This window comes from Phoxinus phoxinus, assembly GCF_949152265.1.
Source record: "Phoxinus phoxinus genome assembly, chromosome: 6".
In the NCBI taxonomy this organism is placed as follows: Eukaryota; Metazoa; Chordata; class Actinopteri; order Cypriniformes; family Leuciscidae; genus Phoxinus; species Phoxinus phoxinus.
In genome coordinates this window covers 4356241-4374755 of record NC_136881.1, presented here as the reverse complement: position 1 = coordinate 4374755, position 18515 = coordinate 4356241, and the positions used below count along the sequence as shown (strand labels likewise).

At 38.9% G+C, this 18515-nt stretch overlaps 1 protein-coding gene across 1 annotated transcript; it reads left to right on the top strand.

The window, feature by feature from the left end:
• Window positions 1-11045: 11045 nt before the first annotated feature.
• Window positions 11046-15903, top strand: slitrk5 (SLIT and NTRK like family member 5). The gene is made up of 2 exons (XM_079616113.1): window positions 11046-11360; window positions 12189-15903. The coding sequence occupies exon 2, from the start codon at window positions 12246-12248 to the stop codon at window positions 14847-14849; it is 2604 nt and encodes an 867-aa protein (XP_079472239.1). The 5' UTR covers window positions 11046-11360; window positions 12189-12245; the 3' UTR covers window positions 14850-15903.
• The last annotated feature ends 2612 nt before the right edge of the window (window positions 15904-18515 follow it).

Genomic DNA, 18515 nt, shown 5'->3' with positions numbered 1-18515 from the left:
TGCACTGGCTCTTTGAGGACACTAAAGGCAAGTTTCAGTGGGTAGAAAGCGTCCTGGGAGAACTCGTCCGCCAGTCTGCTTTGTGATCTTCTGCCCAGGAGCTCCGAGGAGGGCCAATTTCATCAGATACTTCTAGCAATGCATGACCTGTCCGGTTTGAAACACTGGCTGTGAATGAAAAGAAAATGAGGACTGGTGACTGTTAGATACGGTTGACCGTGAGGATCCCTCCAGAGACGCTTTTACGCTTGAAGCTGCATTTGAATTCAAACAGCTGAGGCTGTGAACGTGCTAGGACGTGACGTGAGCACACACATTCATTTGACACATTACATTGAATAGAATAATTCTGGAGTAAAACTGACGCTTCATCTTTTGTGACATACAATAAACTTTATTAAACTCATCAGTATATTTTGTGTCATCATTCAGACGTGGTCCTACAGCAGGCTTAATAGTGGCTACAATCAATGACACATAGGTTAACCGTAATTAAACTAAACTATACCTGTTCCAACTCCATACAGCATATATTCTCTGACTCTATTCTCTTGCATTACTGTGACTGTGAGTTTCTGTTTTGATATTATCATCTTTCCGTGAGTTGAGATTGTTCACTGAGCGCGAGCTGGTTAGGCTCCGCCCCCTGTGCCGTGAACCTGCAGCTCATTAGCATTTAAAGGAGACACACTAAGGCTATGTTTACACGGAAACAATCTGAAGCGAAAACGCAAAAGTGGCGTTGCGTTTTCACTTTTTATTCTGCGTTTAGACGAGCGTTTTGGGGGGGAAATCTGCGTGCATATGGTGATGCAAAAGTGTGTGAAATTCGATGTAGTGTGCACTCCAGGCGGCTAGGTGGCAATGTGAAGCACTGAAAGTGAAAGAGACGCTGACACTGTTTTTCATGTTTAATACGGTAAAGCTGCTGCTTTAACCCTCGGTGCTTTTCGCGTGTCTTTTGACCATTAGTGTGTCAGATCAAAGAAAAGGGTTTGAAATAGAAATATCACACTCCTTGTTTTCCTAATTGACATTTTTTGAGATATTTCAAGGCTTTATTTGTTATAATTTTGATGATTATGGCTTACAGCTAATGAAAACCCCAAATTCAAAATTAGAATATTGTGAAAAGGTTTTAATAAGCTGTAAGCCATAATCATCAAAATTATAACAAATGAAGGCTTGAAATATCTCACTTTGCATGTAATGAGTCTATAATATTGTAGTTTCACCTTTTAAGTTGAATTACTGAAATAAATTAACATTTGCACAATATTTTAATGTTTCGAGTGTCACCTGTATTATATGTGGACCTCAGTTTGTTCAGTTCTTTGTCTTGTGCTGTTTGCACTGCCACTGCGCTTGTTCCTGTTTGAATTATGTTCTTTGTTTTGTGTTATTAATAAATATATATTAATTTAGAACCTGCTTCCTTGTCCTATTCTCATGGCCTACTGTGACAGGAACTAGCTGGAAAAAAAAAATAATGTAATGTTTATTGATTTAAAATAACAGAAATGTTTAGTGTAATTTAGTTAACTATAATAACCCTGCAACAACGCAGTAGGTGAGTTGGATGAATGCATTTCTCTTTAGTTCAAATAGACCTGCGGTACACTGAATGAATGTGTGCTGTTGTGTGCCTCAGTCTCATTTGTTCTCTCTAAAGAAGTAATTGTTGCAATGATGGCAGATTTTCAAGCCTATAGTGTTCAATCAACATGGCAATTCAGTCTTTAAAACTGCAAACATTCTAACAGTATGCCTAGGAGAGACAATGGTCTTTTCCGCAAAAACAATGCTGTATATCCAATGGTAGCTCGAAATAGGATTTCTCCCATTGGGAAAGACATCTCCATTCCTATGAACCTCCTATGAACCTCTGAAGCATGACTGAAATCACGGGCAAAGAATCAATGATCCACACAGCAGAGTAACACCGTCTTTGCATGGAAAGTCGTCCCAGCAGGGTATCCAGTGATTTGCCATGGTAAATAAATACTCATTGGTGTCCATTGAATCATACGTAGTGACTGACAAATATTTGCATTTCTGTTTCTATGAAGATTGCACCATGAATATTGTACCCCGAACCAGATAATTCTGTTTGATTCTTGTCAGTCATCTTCTCTAGCTTGTTGATTTGAATATGGAGAGGTTTGTGTACAACTTGTGATAATCCCTTTTGTTCTACATATTTATGCCAGTCAGCGACAAATGAAAATAACATCAGATGTACTTAAATGAATGCAAATGTTCTTATCTGATAATTGAAAAAGAGAAAATGCGGTTAATGCGTGCTCTGAAAAAATATTGATACGTGCATGATGATATTCTTATTCGTATTTGCAAAGTGGTTTTAATTAAGCGACCAATTTAAACTGGAGGACAAATAGTTCCTCTCGTGAGTTACGAAATCTATTCATTTGGTCTAAGCGTAATAGGAGTATCCTCTTCTTTCTCCGGATTTCAGTCTAATGGCAAACAAATGCGATCCTCTCAATAAGAGGTGTAAAATTATGATCAGGTCATTAAAGAGCCATTATGGTTCATCTGCAGTTTTGCATATGCTAAATAGCTTTCCTTCCGTTTGTTACAAGATTCAAAGCAGAACAATAAAGCTATTTAAAGCATGTAGAAAAACGGCCACGGGAACACTCTGCACAGAGTGCACAAAGATGCCGAAAAAGAAATAAACAACCATATAAATAAATCAACTTTTGAACTTTTGTATCCAGCCGAGGAGCAGCTTGCTGTTTGTTTATATTATCGTGTATTTTGATTCAGCCTGACGGATTGAATTCTACAGTAGAAGTGTAAATTTTGTACTTTTCATTGCAGGGTAATGTACTGTAAAAACGACAGAAGCTGCACTGATATGTCTGCTCGACGAGACGCTTCAAACCCGCACCTGTCACGCAGGAAATGTTGTGTACTTTTCTTATGTGTTGAGGCAGTAAACTACTAGATTCCATTTCACATTATCAAAGTGCTGACAAAGTAGTGTGCTTCTGTCTAAAATGAAGAACAGTACTCAATCAAACACATAAGATTGGGGATTTGTACAAAATAGTAAAATAATACAGTAAAACAGTAAAACTGTACAGACAGACAGACAGACATTTAGATAATTGGATAGATAGATATATGTATTCAGTAAAAACGCATTAAATTGATCATGTGACTGTACTGTTAAAAATATATATATATATTTCCATTTTTTTCTTTTGAACTTTCTACTCAGCAAAGAATTCTGAGTATCAGCATTTCCTTTTCACTCGTTATTATTTTTATTTTTTTGTGGAAATGAGCAGCAAATCCGCATTTTCAAATGATTTCCAAATGATCATGTGACACTAAAGACTGGAGTAATGTTGCTGAAAATTCTGCTTTGCATACCATGAATAAATACATTTTTTGGAGATATATTCAAATAGAAAACAGTTATTTTAATATTAATAATATTTGCACAATATCATTGTTTTTACTGTATTTTTGAACAAATAAATACAGCCATGTTATGCATAAGAAACTTAAAGGGGTGTAAAAGTATGATTTCACTTTTCTAACTTTAGTTATTGTGTTGCTGTTTGAGCACAACATCTGCAAAGTTACAATGCTCAAAGTTCAAATATATTTACTTTTAAAGAAAAGGATTAACAGACGGCTGGTATGGACTACACAACATGCCTACCGGGTTAGTGACATCACCAACCCTAAAATGTACAGTCAATGTTGAGAAGAGGAAGAGTTGTTGTATAAGAGTAGCCTCCATTTGTGAGTCAGCTCAAACTTTAGCATCCATCTTTTCACTCGTAGAAAGTCACTCTGTGTGCATCTCACAACAGTTCCTATACGAGCGATTTATAGATTACCATGACAGAATATGCTAATTGAAGATAGTTAACTCCACATCAGCAACATAAATTCCTCAACTAACCATTCAGAGACGTCCTGTTGCTTCTACATCTTGTCACTTCTTCTTGAGTCTCTCCATCTTTGCTGACTCCGTTTTAACATTAGAACACTCCGTCAGAACAGTTTGTCATTTTAGTGTGTCTGCGTGAGGTAATCGCCACTGATAACACACATGAGCTCTTGAAACCCCGCCCTCTGCAGCAGCTCATTTGCATTTAAAGGGCCATGCACAAAATGGTGCGTTTTTGCAAACCCTCAAAAAGTGACTTTAACATGCTATATAAAAATATATGTGGGGTATTTTGTGTTAAAACTACACACACACACTCTGGGGACATCAGAGATTTATTTTACATCTTGTGAAAATGCCATTTTACCACCCCTTTAAAAAGTGTATATTGTAGTGTATATATAACAATAACATCATTTTGCTAATGATGTTGTTTTACATGCACATTTTGTGAAATCATATTAACATTATCTGTCAACATTTGAAGTGGATCAAAAAAGTTAATCAAAGTTTTCCTAAGAGAAAAACGGGTATTGTTAAAAATTAATGTATAAATTTGATTATATATATATATATATATATATAATGTATTTTTTTTTATGTCATGAATTGTTAAATGAATGTTGGGTCACTTGAACTGGTTATAGAAGTGTCATCTGAAACAACATGGGCACATTTGATGTCATTGTGTCTTATAACTAAAATAAGCCGTGATAGATCAGTCTAAAAATAATTCTACTCAGCCGGTTTCGACTTTCAGAGGTTGCCTGCTTGTCTGGGGACAGTGAGAATGAATAGTGTTGTCCGAGGAGCTATGCGAGGTTATGGACAGCTGATACACATCAAAGGCTCCTTCATAATTTCAGTGTGGTGAAAAGAAAGCATTGAGCACCTCTATATACACGTCTATTACTGTTATTTCGGCTTCTCACAGGCTAAACAGATATATAAATGTGCCATGATGTTGAAAATGACGTGGAACAAGAGTAAGGTCAGAATGACATTAACCTTGTTGTTCAGATGTAAATCCATGCATAATGTATTTTATTCTCTTGATTTCACAGTTCCACAACTGCTCTCGTTTCGCTTGCAAAGGCAATGTGAAATGTAATTATTCAGGGTGTTTGCTAAGGCTAAATACTATTGCTCATGCTTTGGGTTAGTGATTTTAACAAACCACAACGACATAGAAACATACTTAAAGATATATAGATATGCAAAGACGGCACACACATTTGCTTCATATTCATGTCTTTCATATTACTATGAATGGGAGAAAGTACAACACACAATATGGAGAAATGAGGTTCTGCTTTAGAGTGCATTGACAAAGGTGAGCCCATATACAGCCTCCCTGTGTCTTACCAATCTGTCTTACCTGTCAAACAGGTAATCTTGTCTCGCCTCAGTCGGAATCCTAGTCGACATTTTACATCAGAGCGCCGGCTGATAAATGCTGCGCTTTAACTTTGAAACTTTTGATTACAACCCCCTCAAAGACCTGCATTATGAGCAGAAGCCAAGATGGAATATGCACTCTCACACTGGCTGTAATATCCAGGAGTGATGTGTTTGTTATGCCTCAGTACCTCTTTATATGATTTATGACTGGCTGATAAATGAAACATATATGTGAGCTCTTGTTTTATTGCGGTAAAGTTAGGTCTAGAGACATTTGGCCGGAGGGTTATGGTGTGCTTTGTGGGAAGGCTTTTACATGCATTAAAAGTGTGGTTTATCCCAACCTTTCTGGGAAATACCATAGTGGAGGGCAAAGAGAGTGAGTTAGATGTTCTGAAGCACAAGGTATATCTCACATTTGTCTATACATCTTCTGAAACCAACCAACATTATCCAAATGAAGAACTTTCTCCAGTTTTAAGTTTCTTTAAAGTTGCATGTCTAAGCTTTAAGTAAGGCCAACATGATTGAAACACTGATTTAATGTACAATGTTGCCTTTAAGGTGGAGCACATTCATTTTTAATCCATGTGTATGTGAATATCTGACCTACACTGAAAAATAAAAATTGAATTAAACATGACTTTTTGAATTTGAAAGACTGGTAACATTTTAGATTATAGGGAAGACTATTCATTATTAACTAGTTGCTTGTAAACATGCATATTACTAGAATATTGCCTGTTTAATAGGACTTATAAAGTACATATTAATGCCTTATTCTGCAGTGAATGTGTGTTCCCAAATGTAAAGGGTTACCAAAGACTGAAATAGCATTTGCATGTAAAACATAGGTATATTTTTTTTATTTACAACTTTGAGAAATAATTTATTTACAGTGTACTCTGCCAAAGAGAGTTTAAGCTTTTTCTTTAGGAGTAAAGACAACATGTTTCAAACTCTATTCCAATCCAATCATCTATACCAATATTTGCTGATGTTTTGATTGAATGCAGCTTTAGTTTTCTCGTTCCAAACTATTTCTCCCGCAGAGAAGAATCAGTTGACTTTGTAGGTCACAACATATGCTAAAATTGATTTTGCTTCTCCAAGTCAAGACTTTGTCATCCAACCTTGTGTGTATGTGGAAAACAATGCCGCTCCTCCTACAGCTCTTCATGCAATATCTGTATAAGAATTACATTCATTTGTGTAGGTAGACAGTGTGGCATTATAGACTTTGGCATTCAAATACATAATATATTACATAAGCAATATCTGAGTTCAGATATGAAAATGTTAATCTTCAACATACAGTATGCTTTAATCATTCAGTGTAACCCATCACATATAGATTCATACATGCTAAACAAAATTGTTTCATGTCAACTTTTAACACCATCTTTCATGGTACTGTATTGTTGTCTGACTTATGCTGCGTTCACACCGGACGCGAATAGCGCGTCAAATTCGCGCCTGCCGCGTCTAGTTTGACGCTTGATCACTTTGTGTCCATTCGTGCGTCAAGAGCGAAATTGACGCGCGTCAGAGGCACTTTTTTACAAGATGGCTGATGTTGATAGATCATTTATCAAATAATAAATGATTTACAAATAGTTGTAAACTAGCAGCACGGCAGCTTGCTAGCTGGTTAGTAGGTCAATTACGTGACACAAAGTTAAATTTGTATATCTTACAACTTACCAGGTTGTACAATCTCCTCACTTATCTTCTTCCAACCGAAGTCCTTTTTGTTCCTGTCTCTATAAAAGTATGAACTTGAGTCATATAATTCCGGGTGATCACTCACAGCTAAAATTAGTTTCTCCTCCATTTTGAATGAGTGACTTCGAGCAGGAGTTTGTTATGCTATGTCACGTGAAGCAAGCAGGCTCCTGATTGGTTAATGCGGCGCGAATTGACACAGAAGTTCAGATTTTTCAACTCGGGCGGCAGACGCAAATTCGCGTCAAACGTGTGAATGCACAAAACACACTATAAAATCATTTGCGCGTAATGCGCCAGAAGCTCAATTCGCGCGAACTTGACGCGCGAATGAGGCGTATTCATGTCTACTACACCTCATTCGCGCCGCAGGATTTTTTTTACGCGCGTAACGCGTCTTTGCATTGACTTAACATTGAAATCACTCGCGCCTGACCCGCTATTCGCGTCCGGTGTGAACGCACCATTACAGGTGGAAAGTTATTTGGGTTTAGCATAATTCTCACACAATATGTTGGTTAGTTAGTTGTTAGTTAGTTCCTAAAATGCTCTTTTATGTAGAATATAATAGAATAGAATAGAATATAGAATGAGGCATTTATGTAGCGCTTTCATATGTACTACTGTACACCCAAAGTGCTTTATAATGATGTCGGGGTCTCTCCTCAACCACTACCAGTGAATCACTTAATCTAGATTTATAAGAATCACTTATTAATCTTGCTTAGAAACAGCCAGGTTGTCATTACTAGGTAAGAGCCTGCATTACTAATTCCAAAGCATTTACTGTAATTTCAAAGATTTCTATGCAGTGAGTCATTTCAAGAGAGTGTGTTGTCCTTATATGGTAAAATAAATAAAAAAAGTATAAAAAATTAATAAAGCCAATTTATATATGTAACGTATTTTCTGGGTTAGTAAATGCTGTTCACATAACATAAAAATGGAAATTTGAGAATGGAAATTGTTGTCAATTTTACCATTTACCATATACTTCAAAGCTGTGCAGTTATTGAAACGCGCACGTCGAAAGTCTAACCCTGAATCAAGCATTTAACAGCACCATGATATGTTGATTTAATGTTAGATAATATATAATATAATAGTTCAGATAAAAAAATAAAATAAAGAAGAAGTAATGGGACACCTATTCATGCAAAGTGTGCACTACAGATACCGTGAAGCCGGCACAGTGAATATAATGTATTTTGGCTGAATCTGCATTCTGAGTGTACTATGCTGAGTGGGACTTTCTGAAAGATTACGTTAATGGTATTTCAGTTTTGGAGATTTGTCCTTCACAACAGGAAATGTCCTATAAACTGCTGTTAATGAGATTAGCCACAGCCTGTGACTTAAATAATTTAATGCATAGTGGTTAATTTCAATGCCACGCTAAAGATGTTGTAGATGTCACACTTGCTTACTGTCCTCATTGGAATAGCAAGAGAGGTGGACATCACAAATTAGCATACAAAAGAGGACAGAGGAGGAGATTCCTTAGGACATACGAGCTTTAGCATGCTGGAGTTAATTCTATTTACACTCAGAGTGCTCAGTGGCTCTTGAGGTGTAATTGGAGATGAGCCCTTATAAATCTACGGCCGGCAGTTAAAGAGGGTGATGTGTTTAAGAAAACATGTAGCACTGGTCTTCAGGCCTGGTATGTGTGTATTTGGATTTGTTAGTGTGTGATAACCACACTAAAACTGCTTATGTAATGCTTAAAAATGTCACTACATTAGATACAAAAAAACAAAACAAAAACCAAATCATTTTAGTCATTTTTTCTCAGTGATGTCTCACATACACACATATATACAGTATATATATATATATATATATATATATATATATATATATATATATATATATGTATACTTATTGTCAACTTATTGACATTACAAAAATAAGTTTTTTCCTGTTTATATGTTTAGTATTATTATTATTATTATCTAGCCTTTACTTGCTTATTTTGCCTTAGTTTTAAAATATTTAATAATCATTAAAAAAAAAAAAAAATCTTAAATAAAGACAAAATATTGTTAAAATATTTTTCTTCTATGTACTTTCAGCAGAAAATCTGCTCAATCAGTATTTTATCATATTTTTATCATTTAAAACCAATTTCGTTTTTTTTGTGCTTTTCCTTTTTTTGATATTTTGTAAACTAATGCAATGAGGTTCATATCTTTAGGTGTGGCTTCAGCTGTCTTACTTTTGGGGGTAACATTATTTGTCTGACACTGTACAATATATCAGCCTCCAGGTGAAAAATCAGAAACCCAATGTTGAAGGTTGCCTGTCATTTAGCTTATCTGTCTCCCAAATGACAGATCAGGGATTAGAAGTACAATCTTGCTGCATGCAAGCTTAGGAAGCTTTGCTGATCTCTGCCTTAAGGGTGATGTGGTTGATTGGGCATTGGTTGACGTCTTTCTCTCACAACCAGCTTGTGTAAATGACAACACACATCAAAAAAGTTTGCATTGCCAGTCTTATTCATTAATAGAGCTTTATTTTGAGCAAAGTAAATTAGCTTCAATTTTGATTGGCATATACTTTGTGCCCATTATGCAAAATGGAACTGAGCTATAGGATATAACAAGTTAAATGTGTCGTGCACTGCATACAGATGGAAAAAGCTTATTTTACCGAATTACACTGCCCTCTATGGGTCTCTCTCTCTCTCTCTCTCTCTCTCTCTCTCTCTCTCTCTCTCTCTCTCACACACCACACACACTGTGCCTTTTTTCTTCCTCTTCTTTTTCTCTCCGATTGTCTTACCATCGCCATTACCCTTCAATTGTTCTGTTGCGTAAAATAAGCTAGAGAGAGGGCAGTGTGCGAGCAACATATTGTGCACGAAGCTCTTATTTTAAGTCATCTCATAAATATTCCACCCTGCCCCAAATTTACAATTGATCTGACGACAGTACAGCAACAGTGAGCCAATGGAAATCCAAGTTCCACTAGTTGAAACTCTAGTTAAGATGGCAACACATCTCCAAAGACGGATTTATGGGAACCTCTTGCCGAAACAAAAATAAAACAAAAAATATGAAAACAGACAACACAGCATTGGAGGAACCAGAGATCAGCGAAGAAATCACATGTACATCCGGCAATATACAACGCGATACCAGCCGTACCACTCACAAGCGTCTCGGGGATGCGTACTTTGCGCGTCCGTTTCTGAGAAAAAAGGATAGACTGCCTTGCTTGTGGATACATTCCGTTTAAAATGGACACTGCACTGGTTGGATTGTGCCAGGGAATGGCAATGCACATCAAGAGAAATTCCTAAACTTGCGTTTTTCCTCTTTTCAGCCTGCTGACCGTCACGTTTCCAACGAGAGTTTGTGATACCCAGGCTGATCACGAACCACTTCACGGATTATTATACAGTCGGGCTGAAGAGGGACCAGTGTCTTCAAGGTTATAGATTGGCCGTGCTTATTATGTTTTCGAATTTACCACGTTTAAGCGGGTAAGCAACATGGATTGTCTTCCAAAGCAAAGCGAGCAATCTCATACGAAGCCCCGTTTTCTTGCGACTGGAGCTGTCCGTGGTGCTGAAACGCAGTTATCTCGCTGCCATTGAAAACAGCCTCTTGAACACTTGTGCTGTCTTTTGAAATATTCAGTTATGTATGCGTTACACAACTTAATATGTGCTTCACACGCTTCGGGCGTTAGATTTAGGAGCCTCAATTGTGAAGCATTACGGGTTGCTTTGGAAAGACCGGCTAGGGTGCGCGATGAATGAGCTGTTTTGTAATGGATCGGCTCAATTATTTTGTTGTTTACTTAAGTAGTGTTTCTTTTTTTATTATTTAAACACTAGTGAATTAACGTGGCTAATATAGACTTTTGGAACGTTCTATAGCGCATTAGACTTGTGTGCTGTATCTGTGAATGTGTGTGTGTGTCTGTGTGTGTGCGTGTCTTTGTGCGTCCAAGTGTGTGTTTATGTGGGAGAGAGGGGGGAGAACGAGAGAGGGAGTGAGAGAGAGGTTGATTAGCATGAATACAAATGCTTCTACACAATAAAATGGTTTAATATAGAATTGTTTGCTCCCCATCAAGATGGAATCGGGCTATAATCGATGACGTCGCGTTTTGATTTTAATCAACTCGCGTCTTTGTCGCCTGAGGGACGAGCTATGACTGTCACATATAGCATCAAAGGGAGAAATTCAACATAGGCACCTTTGTGAAGCATAGATGTGCCGTGCACTCCGACGTTTAACTTCGATACTGGTTGAGAGTTGATAAAAACTGAAGTCGTCGGATATGTGGGGTGAGTACGGGAATATATACTGTATACAATTATTTGTATTTATTTTTTGCATATGTGTATGTAAATGGTCTCTGTTTTGAGAGAAAAAAAAATACTTGCGTGATATTTAAAGCGATTTGCAGAGTGATATTGATATGTAGATTTGCTCATCTGTCTCGTTCAACGGCAGATTTTCAAGTTGGAAACCATGGAGATGTCGATTTGTTCAGTGCATGAGCAACTGGCTTTACGTTTTGCCTCTTTGAGTTGAGATGCCGCTGAATAGTATGTTGGAAATGCATTCCCAAATTGCGCATTGGATAGTATTTGTGCCAGTCGATGTTACTTTGAATTTCTATGGATCGATAACGTTTCTCTTTTTTTCCTCTTCGTTCTCCCCTCTACAGTATGTCTTCATAAATGTGCCTGAGTGTCGTGATGAAAAGAATGTGGTTGTGTTTGAAATATCATGAGCATTACATAATATACATGATGTATTGTATTGAATAAATCAATGCATTTGATATATATCGTTGATAGAGTTTGGTATGAGACTAGTTTGATATTATTAATCACAGATAGCCTAAAATTATATTAAATCCATTTATTGTGTCTTGCATTTCAAAGTTTAGGCTAAAGAACAGTGCACATTGGTTATTTATATCAGCATCTGCTTTCAAATGAAGTAGGAACAGTTTGCTTTACACAAATTGGAATCATCCTGACATGTATAGCCTATTTGAGATATTCCTGTAGCATCTTGTGATTGTCCATCATGTAATGTAGTTTGCAGATGTAGATATCGCATGTTCATGTATCAGACATTCATCACATATTTTCCTTTTCTAGATGACACCCAAAACTACAACTGCACTACTGTGAGCTGGGCCATTCCTGCACAAGAAAATGCATATCTGGATACTGAAAATAATATTGCTGGTTGCCACATCCCTGAGTCTGGTTGAGATGTATGACAATTATGGGGAGATCTGTAGGAATCTGTGCACTTGTGAGGAGAAGGAAGGCATTCTGACGGTCAGTTGTGAGAACAGGGGCATTGTGCGACTGTCGGAAATAAGCCCGGTGCAATTTTCTATGTACCATCTTTTACTGACAGGTAATTTGCTAAAAAGATTGTCTGTCAATGACTTCATCAACTATACTGGAGCTACCATTTTGCATTTAGGTAATAATGACATATCTGAGGTGGAGACTGGGGCGTTCAATGGACTCCAGGGATTAAAGAGATTACATTTGAACAATAACAAAATAGACATTCTTCGGGACGACACTTTCGCCGGACTCGAGAGCCTAGAATACCTGCAGATTGACTATAATTTTATTAGCACTATTGAACCTAATGCTCTGAGCAGGCTTCATCAACTGACTGTGATGATTCTCAATGACAATTTGTTGTCCTCTCTGCCGACGAACATTTTCCGGAATGTGCCCTTGACGCACCTGGATCTTAGGGGAAATCGCTTAAAAATGTTCCCTTACATTGGCCTTTTGGAGCATATGGACAAAGTAGTGGAATTACAGCTTGAGGAAAATCCGTGGAATTGCTCTTGCGAGCTCATTGCGCTTAAGGCTTGGCTGGAGAGCATCGCCTACACTGCACTGGTGGGGGAGGTGGTTTGTGAGACTCCTTTCAGGCTACATGGCAGGGATCTGGACGAGGTCTCAAAGCAGGAACTGTGTCCCAGAAGGGCCATATCAGAGTACGAGATGCGCCCACCTCCCCCGCTCAGCACCAGCAGCTATTTCCAGACCACACCGGCAGCTGTGACAGCGTCAGCCACGTCTTCGGCCGTCCTACGATCCTCATCTAGGCCGACCAAGGGCACCCGCCAATCCAGCAAAACCAAGTCCAAGCCCACATCTCGAATCCCAGCCAACCCCTACAACTACGGGCCCATCATTGCTTTTCAGACCAAATCTCCCGTGCCTTTGGACTGCCCCACCACCTGTACATGCAATCTGCAAATATCTGACCTGGGGCTCAATGTCAACTGCCAGGAAAGGAAGATCGAAAACATATCAGATCTTAAGCCCAAGCCATACAATCCTAAAAAGATGTACCTCACAGGGAACTACATCCCCGTCGTACGTAGATCTGACTTCGTGGAGGCTGAGGGACTGGATTTATTGCATCTGGGAAACAATCGGATAGCACTCATACATGACAGAGCCTTTGGGGATTTAATTAACCTACGTAGGCTGTACTTAAATGGCAATTTGATTGACAGACTCACAGCAGATATGTTCTTTGGGCTAAAGAGTCTGCAGTACTTGTATTTAGAATATAATAAGATTCGGGAGATTGTGGGTGGCACCTTCCGCTTTGTGCCCAACCTTCAGCTACTTTTCCTCAATAACAATCTTTTAAAAACGTTGCCAGGAGGCATCTTCTCTAGTCTGTCTCTCTCCCGCCTCAACCTTCGCAGCAACCAATTTCAAAACCTGCCTGTGAGTGGAGTTCTGGACCAGCTGAAAGCATTGGTTCAGATTGACCTGTTCGAGAACCCTTGGGATTGCACCTGCGATGCGGTTGGCATGAAGATCTGGTTGGAGCAGCTGAACACTGGAACGGTGGTGAACGACGTCAAATGCGTGACACCCAAGCGGGTTGCGGGGCAGGATATGCGGGTTGTCCCTTCTGAGCAGTTATGTCCAGATTACTCTGACGTCATCGTGTCCACCGTGGTTCCTTCCGAGGAGCCTTCAGCAGACCAGATCACCACCACCGAGATGCCCCAGAGGTTTAACACCACTTCCAGTAACGTCCCTTTGTCTGTTCTGATTCTCAGCCTCCTTCTTGTTTTCATAATGTCCGTGTTTGTGGCAGCCGGCCTGTTTGTGGTGGTGATGAAGAGGCGTAAAAAGTCTCAGAGTGACCGTACCAGCACAAACAACTCAGACGTGAGCTCCTTCAACCTGCAGTACAATCTCTATAGCAATCGCTCTGTCCCCAAGGTCAAGGCCCCAGTGGGTCACGTCTATGAGTACATCCCCCATCCATTAGGTCACATGTGCAAAAACCCAATCTACAGGTCCCGGGAAGGGAACGCCGTGGAGGATTACCCCGACCTGCACGAACTCAAGGTCACCTACAGGAGTAATGCTGATGAGGACCAGGAGGTCACCTTGAGGAGCCCTAATTACACGGTGAGCACCATCGAGCCACGTGAGCAGCCGTCTCCGGTTCAGGATGCAGAACACTTCTTTAGAGGGATTCTGGAGCCGGATAAATCTCCATCGACTGCTGGCAGCAGGTTTGAATATAAGTACACTGGCCCTGTCCCGTACACATACAAACCAAACTTCGACGTGAGGCGCCAGTTCTTACATCCTGAAGGAATACGAGAGACTATGCTTTATGGTACAGCGCCAAGTACTGTCTTTGTGGAGCCCAATAGAAATGACTATTTGGAACTAAAGGCAAAACTTCAAATAGAGCCGGACTACCTCGAAGTTCTTGAGAAACAGACAACACAGAGCCAGTTTTAAACCTTGGTCTATATATAAATGCAGTAGACGCATTTTTTTTCCCCTTATGCTGACTCAAACTGGAGGGTGCCTTGGCACAATATACACCAACTTAAAGAAGAAAAAAATCCAAAACCTTCAGTGGGGTGTGCCGAACTATGTTACTTTAATTTCAGAACCACATGGCATTACAGAAATAACTAAGAATGAAAATAAATAAATAGTGCTCGCTGAACTTGGATGAAAGCACGAGTTGTGATATAAAACTGGCGATGCAAAATCTATTTTTTTAAGTCGATGATTGAATACGCATAAATCTAAGTGTACAGTTTAATCTCACCCAAATACATTTTCAGGAATATAATCATACAACTATTGTGAATTTAAGGGGGTCGGGGAGGGCTTTCACATACAAGATCAAAAGAGAGAGAGGAAAAAAAAACACTTTCTGACAGAAACACTATACAGCAGCGCATCCAATCGAGCAGGACAATTCCTCTGCTTTAGTCTGTAAGTAAGTACTGTATTTATTGGTATACTCTTTGCCATGTATTTTCAAAAAAAAAATTCAATGCTCATCAATATTATGTGTGTCATGTCCCATGATTCTCTGTACGAACATTTTGTTTGTAGTTTCCGATCACTTACTGTAGCTTGCATTGTACAAGTGGCTTTTTTTGAGCAGTGGCACACCCCAATGTCGAAGAGAGACTTTGCATCATTTAACGATTTCAAAGGAAAAGTGTCTTTGTATGCTGTCTGCACTTTTTTGGAAGATGGAAGGCCATAGGGTCTTCCCAGCTAACATTAGAAGAAATATTATATATTAAAAATGAATATGTGTATTCATTCTTAATATGTATTTTTAATATGTCATATCGAAATTCATAAATAATAATTGAAGTAATAATTATGTTGTGTAATACTGATATTTTAATGTAACACCTATTTTTATACAAGCATTCGCAATTCTCTTTCCCTTATCGTTTTCATTGTTTTGATTGCTTTGCACTTATTGCACTATATTGACCAAAATATGTTTATGTCATCAATAAATATGATGTCCGGTTCTTATAGATCTTTGTTGGAAATTAAAACAAGCTTGATAACAGCTTTCGCCAGGTAACCAACAATTACAGGCTCATTGTAAGTTGACAGGAGATAATTCAATAGCTCAGATCAATGAACCAAGCTGATACTCGGTGAACCTATGTATCGGTTCTGCTCACAAACCCCTTATTCTTCAAGCAGGGGAGCAGAGCACACAATACTGTACTAAATGGGGTAAACTACTCTTAGGGTGTGGGAAAGAACAAGAAATCGATATTCTGCCTTATGCTAATAATAGAGGCAAGCTATTATTACGAACAGGTGAAATTATAGCATTCTCGCATGACCCAAGTGGTAAAGCAACGTATATATGCAAGCAGAAGACTTCAAAATGAGGGTTTGCATCGAACGATCTCAAACTCGTATTGGAGATTGCTAGTTGTTTAGAAGCTCTTGGATCGATGGATTTTTCCGATGCTACTTTGATCTTTAAAGGTGCTTTAAAAGAACGTCCTGTTTGCCCTCTATACCACGATGGACTAAAATATTGGTACAGCTGTATCTGCCGGTGGATTTTAAATTGCTGTGTCAAGTGTTGAGAGGAAGCGAGGAGGGAAGCTGACCTGGCCCTCTACTCAATGATAAAGAGGTCTGCTTTGTACCCAGTGCCTCACCAGGCTCAAGGGTCCTATTCCACTTTGAGCATGATGTGGATCTTTTTATAGCTGTGGAAAATGAAGGTTGCATCTGAGGATGAGGGGCTTGAATAATTTGGGTAACCTGACAACTTGTCTTTATGAGCTGAAGAGGGTGAGTCGCAGCTTTATAAAGCCACAAAGGGGCTATTATGAGAGGACCGACCTTGACATACTGTTACACACCGATGTGCTGCTGAGGGATGTTAATGTAATTAATAATGTGCCAGGGATGATTGTCAGGTGACTGTGCATTTTTTTTTTTCATGCCTAACCATTCAAACTTATTTCATGAAGTGTTTCGGATTTTTTGTTACTTGTTTTCTGTCATTTTTGATCGAGAAAATCTGGATTAACAGACATAAATAAAATGTTGTGCATTGAATTGCAAAAACATAATTGGAGTCTTCAGGATCAGTCTCCTGGGTTCACGCACTACAGCAAGGAAAAATCATTTGCATCCGTCTGCGTCAAGGATATCTGCATGGCAAGGTCAAATGCCAGGGGTGTCTTTCTTCTACGGTTGTCGGGGTGTGGAAACTGCAGCTGTTGCTGTGGCATGTTTAGGATGCATTCCAAAACTGTGCAATATGGTACTGAATGTTTCCAGCCCCATCACCAAAATTATCTCCATTTTAACGCTTGCCCGTTCTTCGTACCATTAGCTGATATTGTTTTTGGCTTCCGAGCTAATGTGCGCTCTGAACCGAAGGATGTTTTGAACAGCGAGGGCTGCATTACCGGTTTGGTGGCACAAAAGTAAGACAAAAACATCAATTGCGTACTTCCAAATCCACAAATCGCAAATGATGCCTCTTAATCGGCATGATGGGCTTTGGGAGGGGCCGTCAGGGGATGCTACGATGTTTAATTTCCCCACTGATTATTTCACTTATCTCATTTTAGGGGGGTGTCACTGCAGCAGAGAGGACCTGGGAGGGAGATGGCATGCGATTGACAACATTTGCAATTGAGTTCAAGGAGGTTTGGCTAATTGAGAAGGCAGCGATGATATCTGACAGGCACCAATGAGTCTGTTGATTAGTTTAATCATGGTATTTAATGGAACTCCTTGAGCCGTGGGGAAACGTTAAAGTGCGTTGATTTTGCAGGTTGGGAGTCATTTTAAGCCTCTGTAACAATACTAGTTTGCCGTGTGGCCTGGAGATGTTCAAAGTCTTGTTTGCTATTTATTGCTAATTTGTTTACACACCTATTCGTGTGGGTTTTCTGAATGATTTAGTTATTTATTTGTGCATTTCTTTATTCGTTTATATTGTTATGCAATTATTTGGCCTCACATGTGGGGTGTTGTGATCCGATCAATTCAATGTTTTGCATTGCATGCCTCTCCACAGGTCTGTAACTGCTGTTTGGTGGTATTTCTGTCTTTTGTACATTTTTATATTATATATATATTATTTTTTTTCCGTAGTACATATGTTCTTATTTTAGTAATTGCAATAACTAGGTACAAACCCCCGAACCTACCCCTAAACCTAACCTGAACCCGTGTAGTTACCTTATATTGCCCACTACTTTTTAGTTAAGTACACATAAGTGCATGTGCTGTAAAATAAAGTGCAACCATTTATCCCCCTACTTAATTTTATTTTATGAACTCTAATATTATTCAAGATGTGCTTATTTCCATCGTCCAGCATGAAGGACATGCTACGTAATGCAAAATTGGAAATATATTGCTTCACTTTCTCAAGCTATGCCAAGAGCTAATGGAGATAATTACGCATTGAATGGTTTAGGGGTTTGTACCTGCCTGAGTTTATCCTTAAAATCAAGTATTCAGTAGTATCCAGTCGATTTGGACATTGAACAAGGCCTAATTTGGGCCTCAATCGGCCCCTAGAAGCAAATAAAGTGGTTTATATAGCTAAAGCATTCAGATTGCATGCTTCATCCATTCAATCGGATAAAGCGCGCT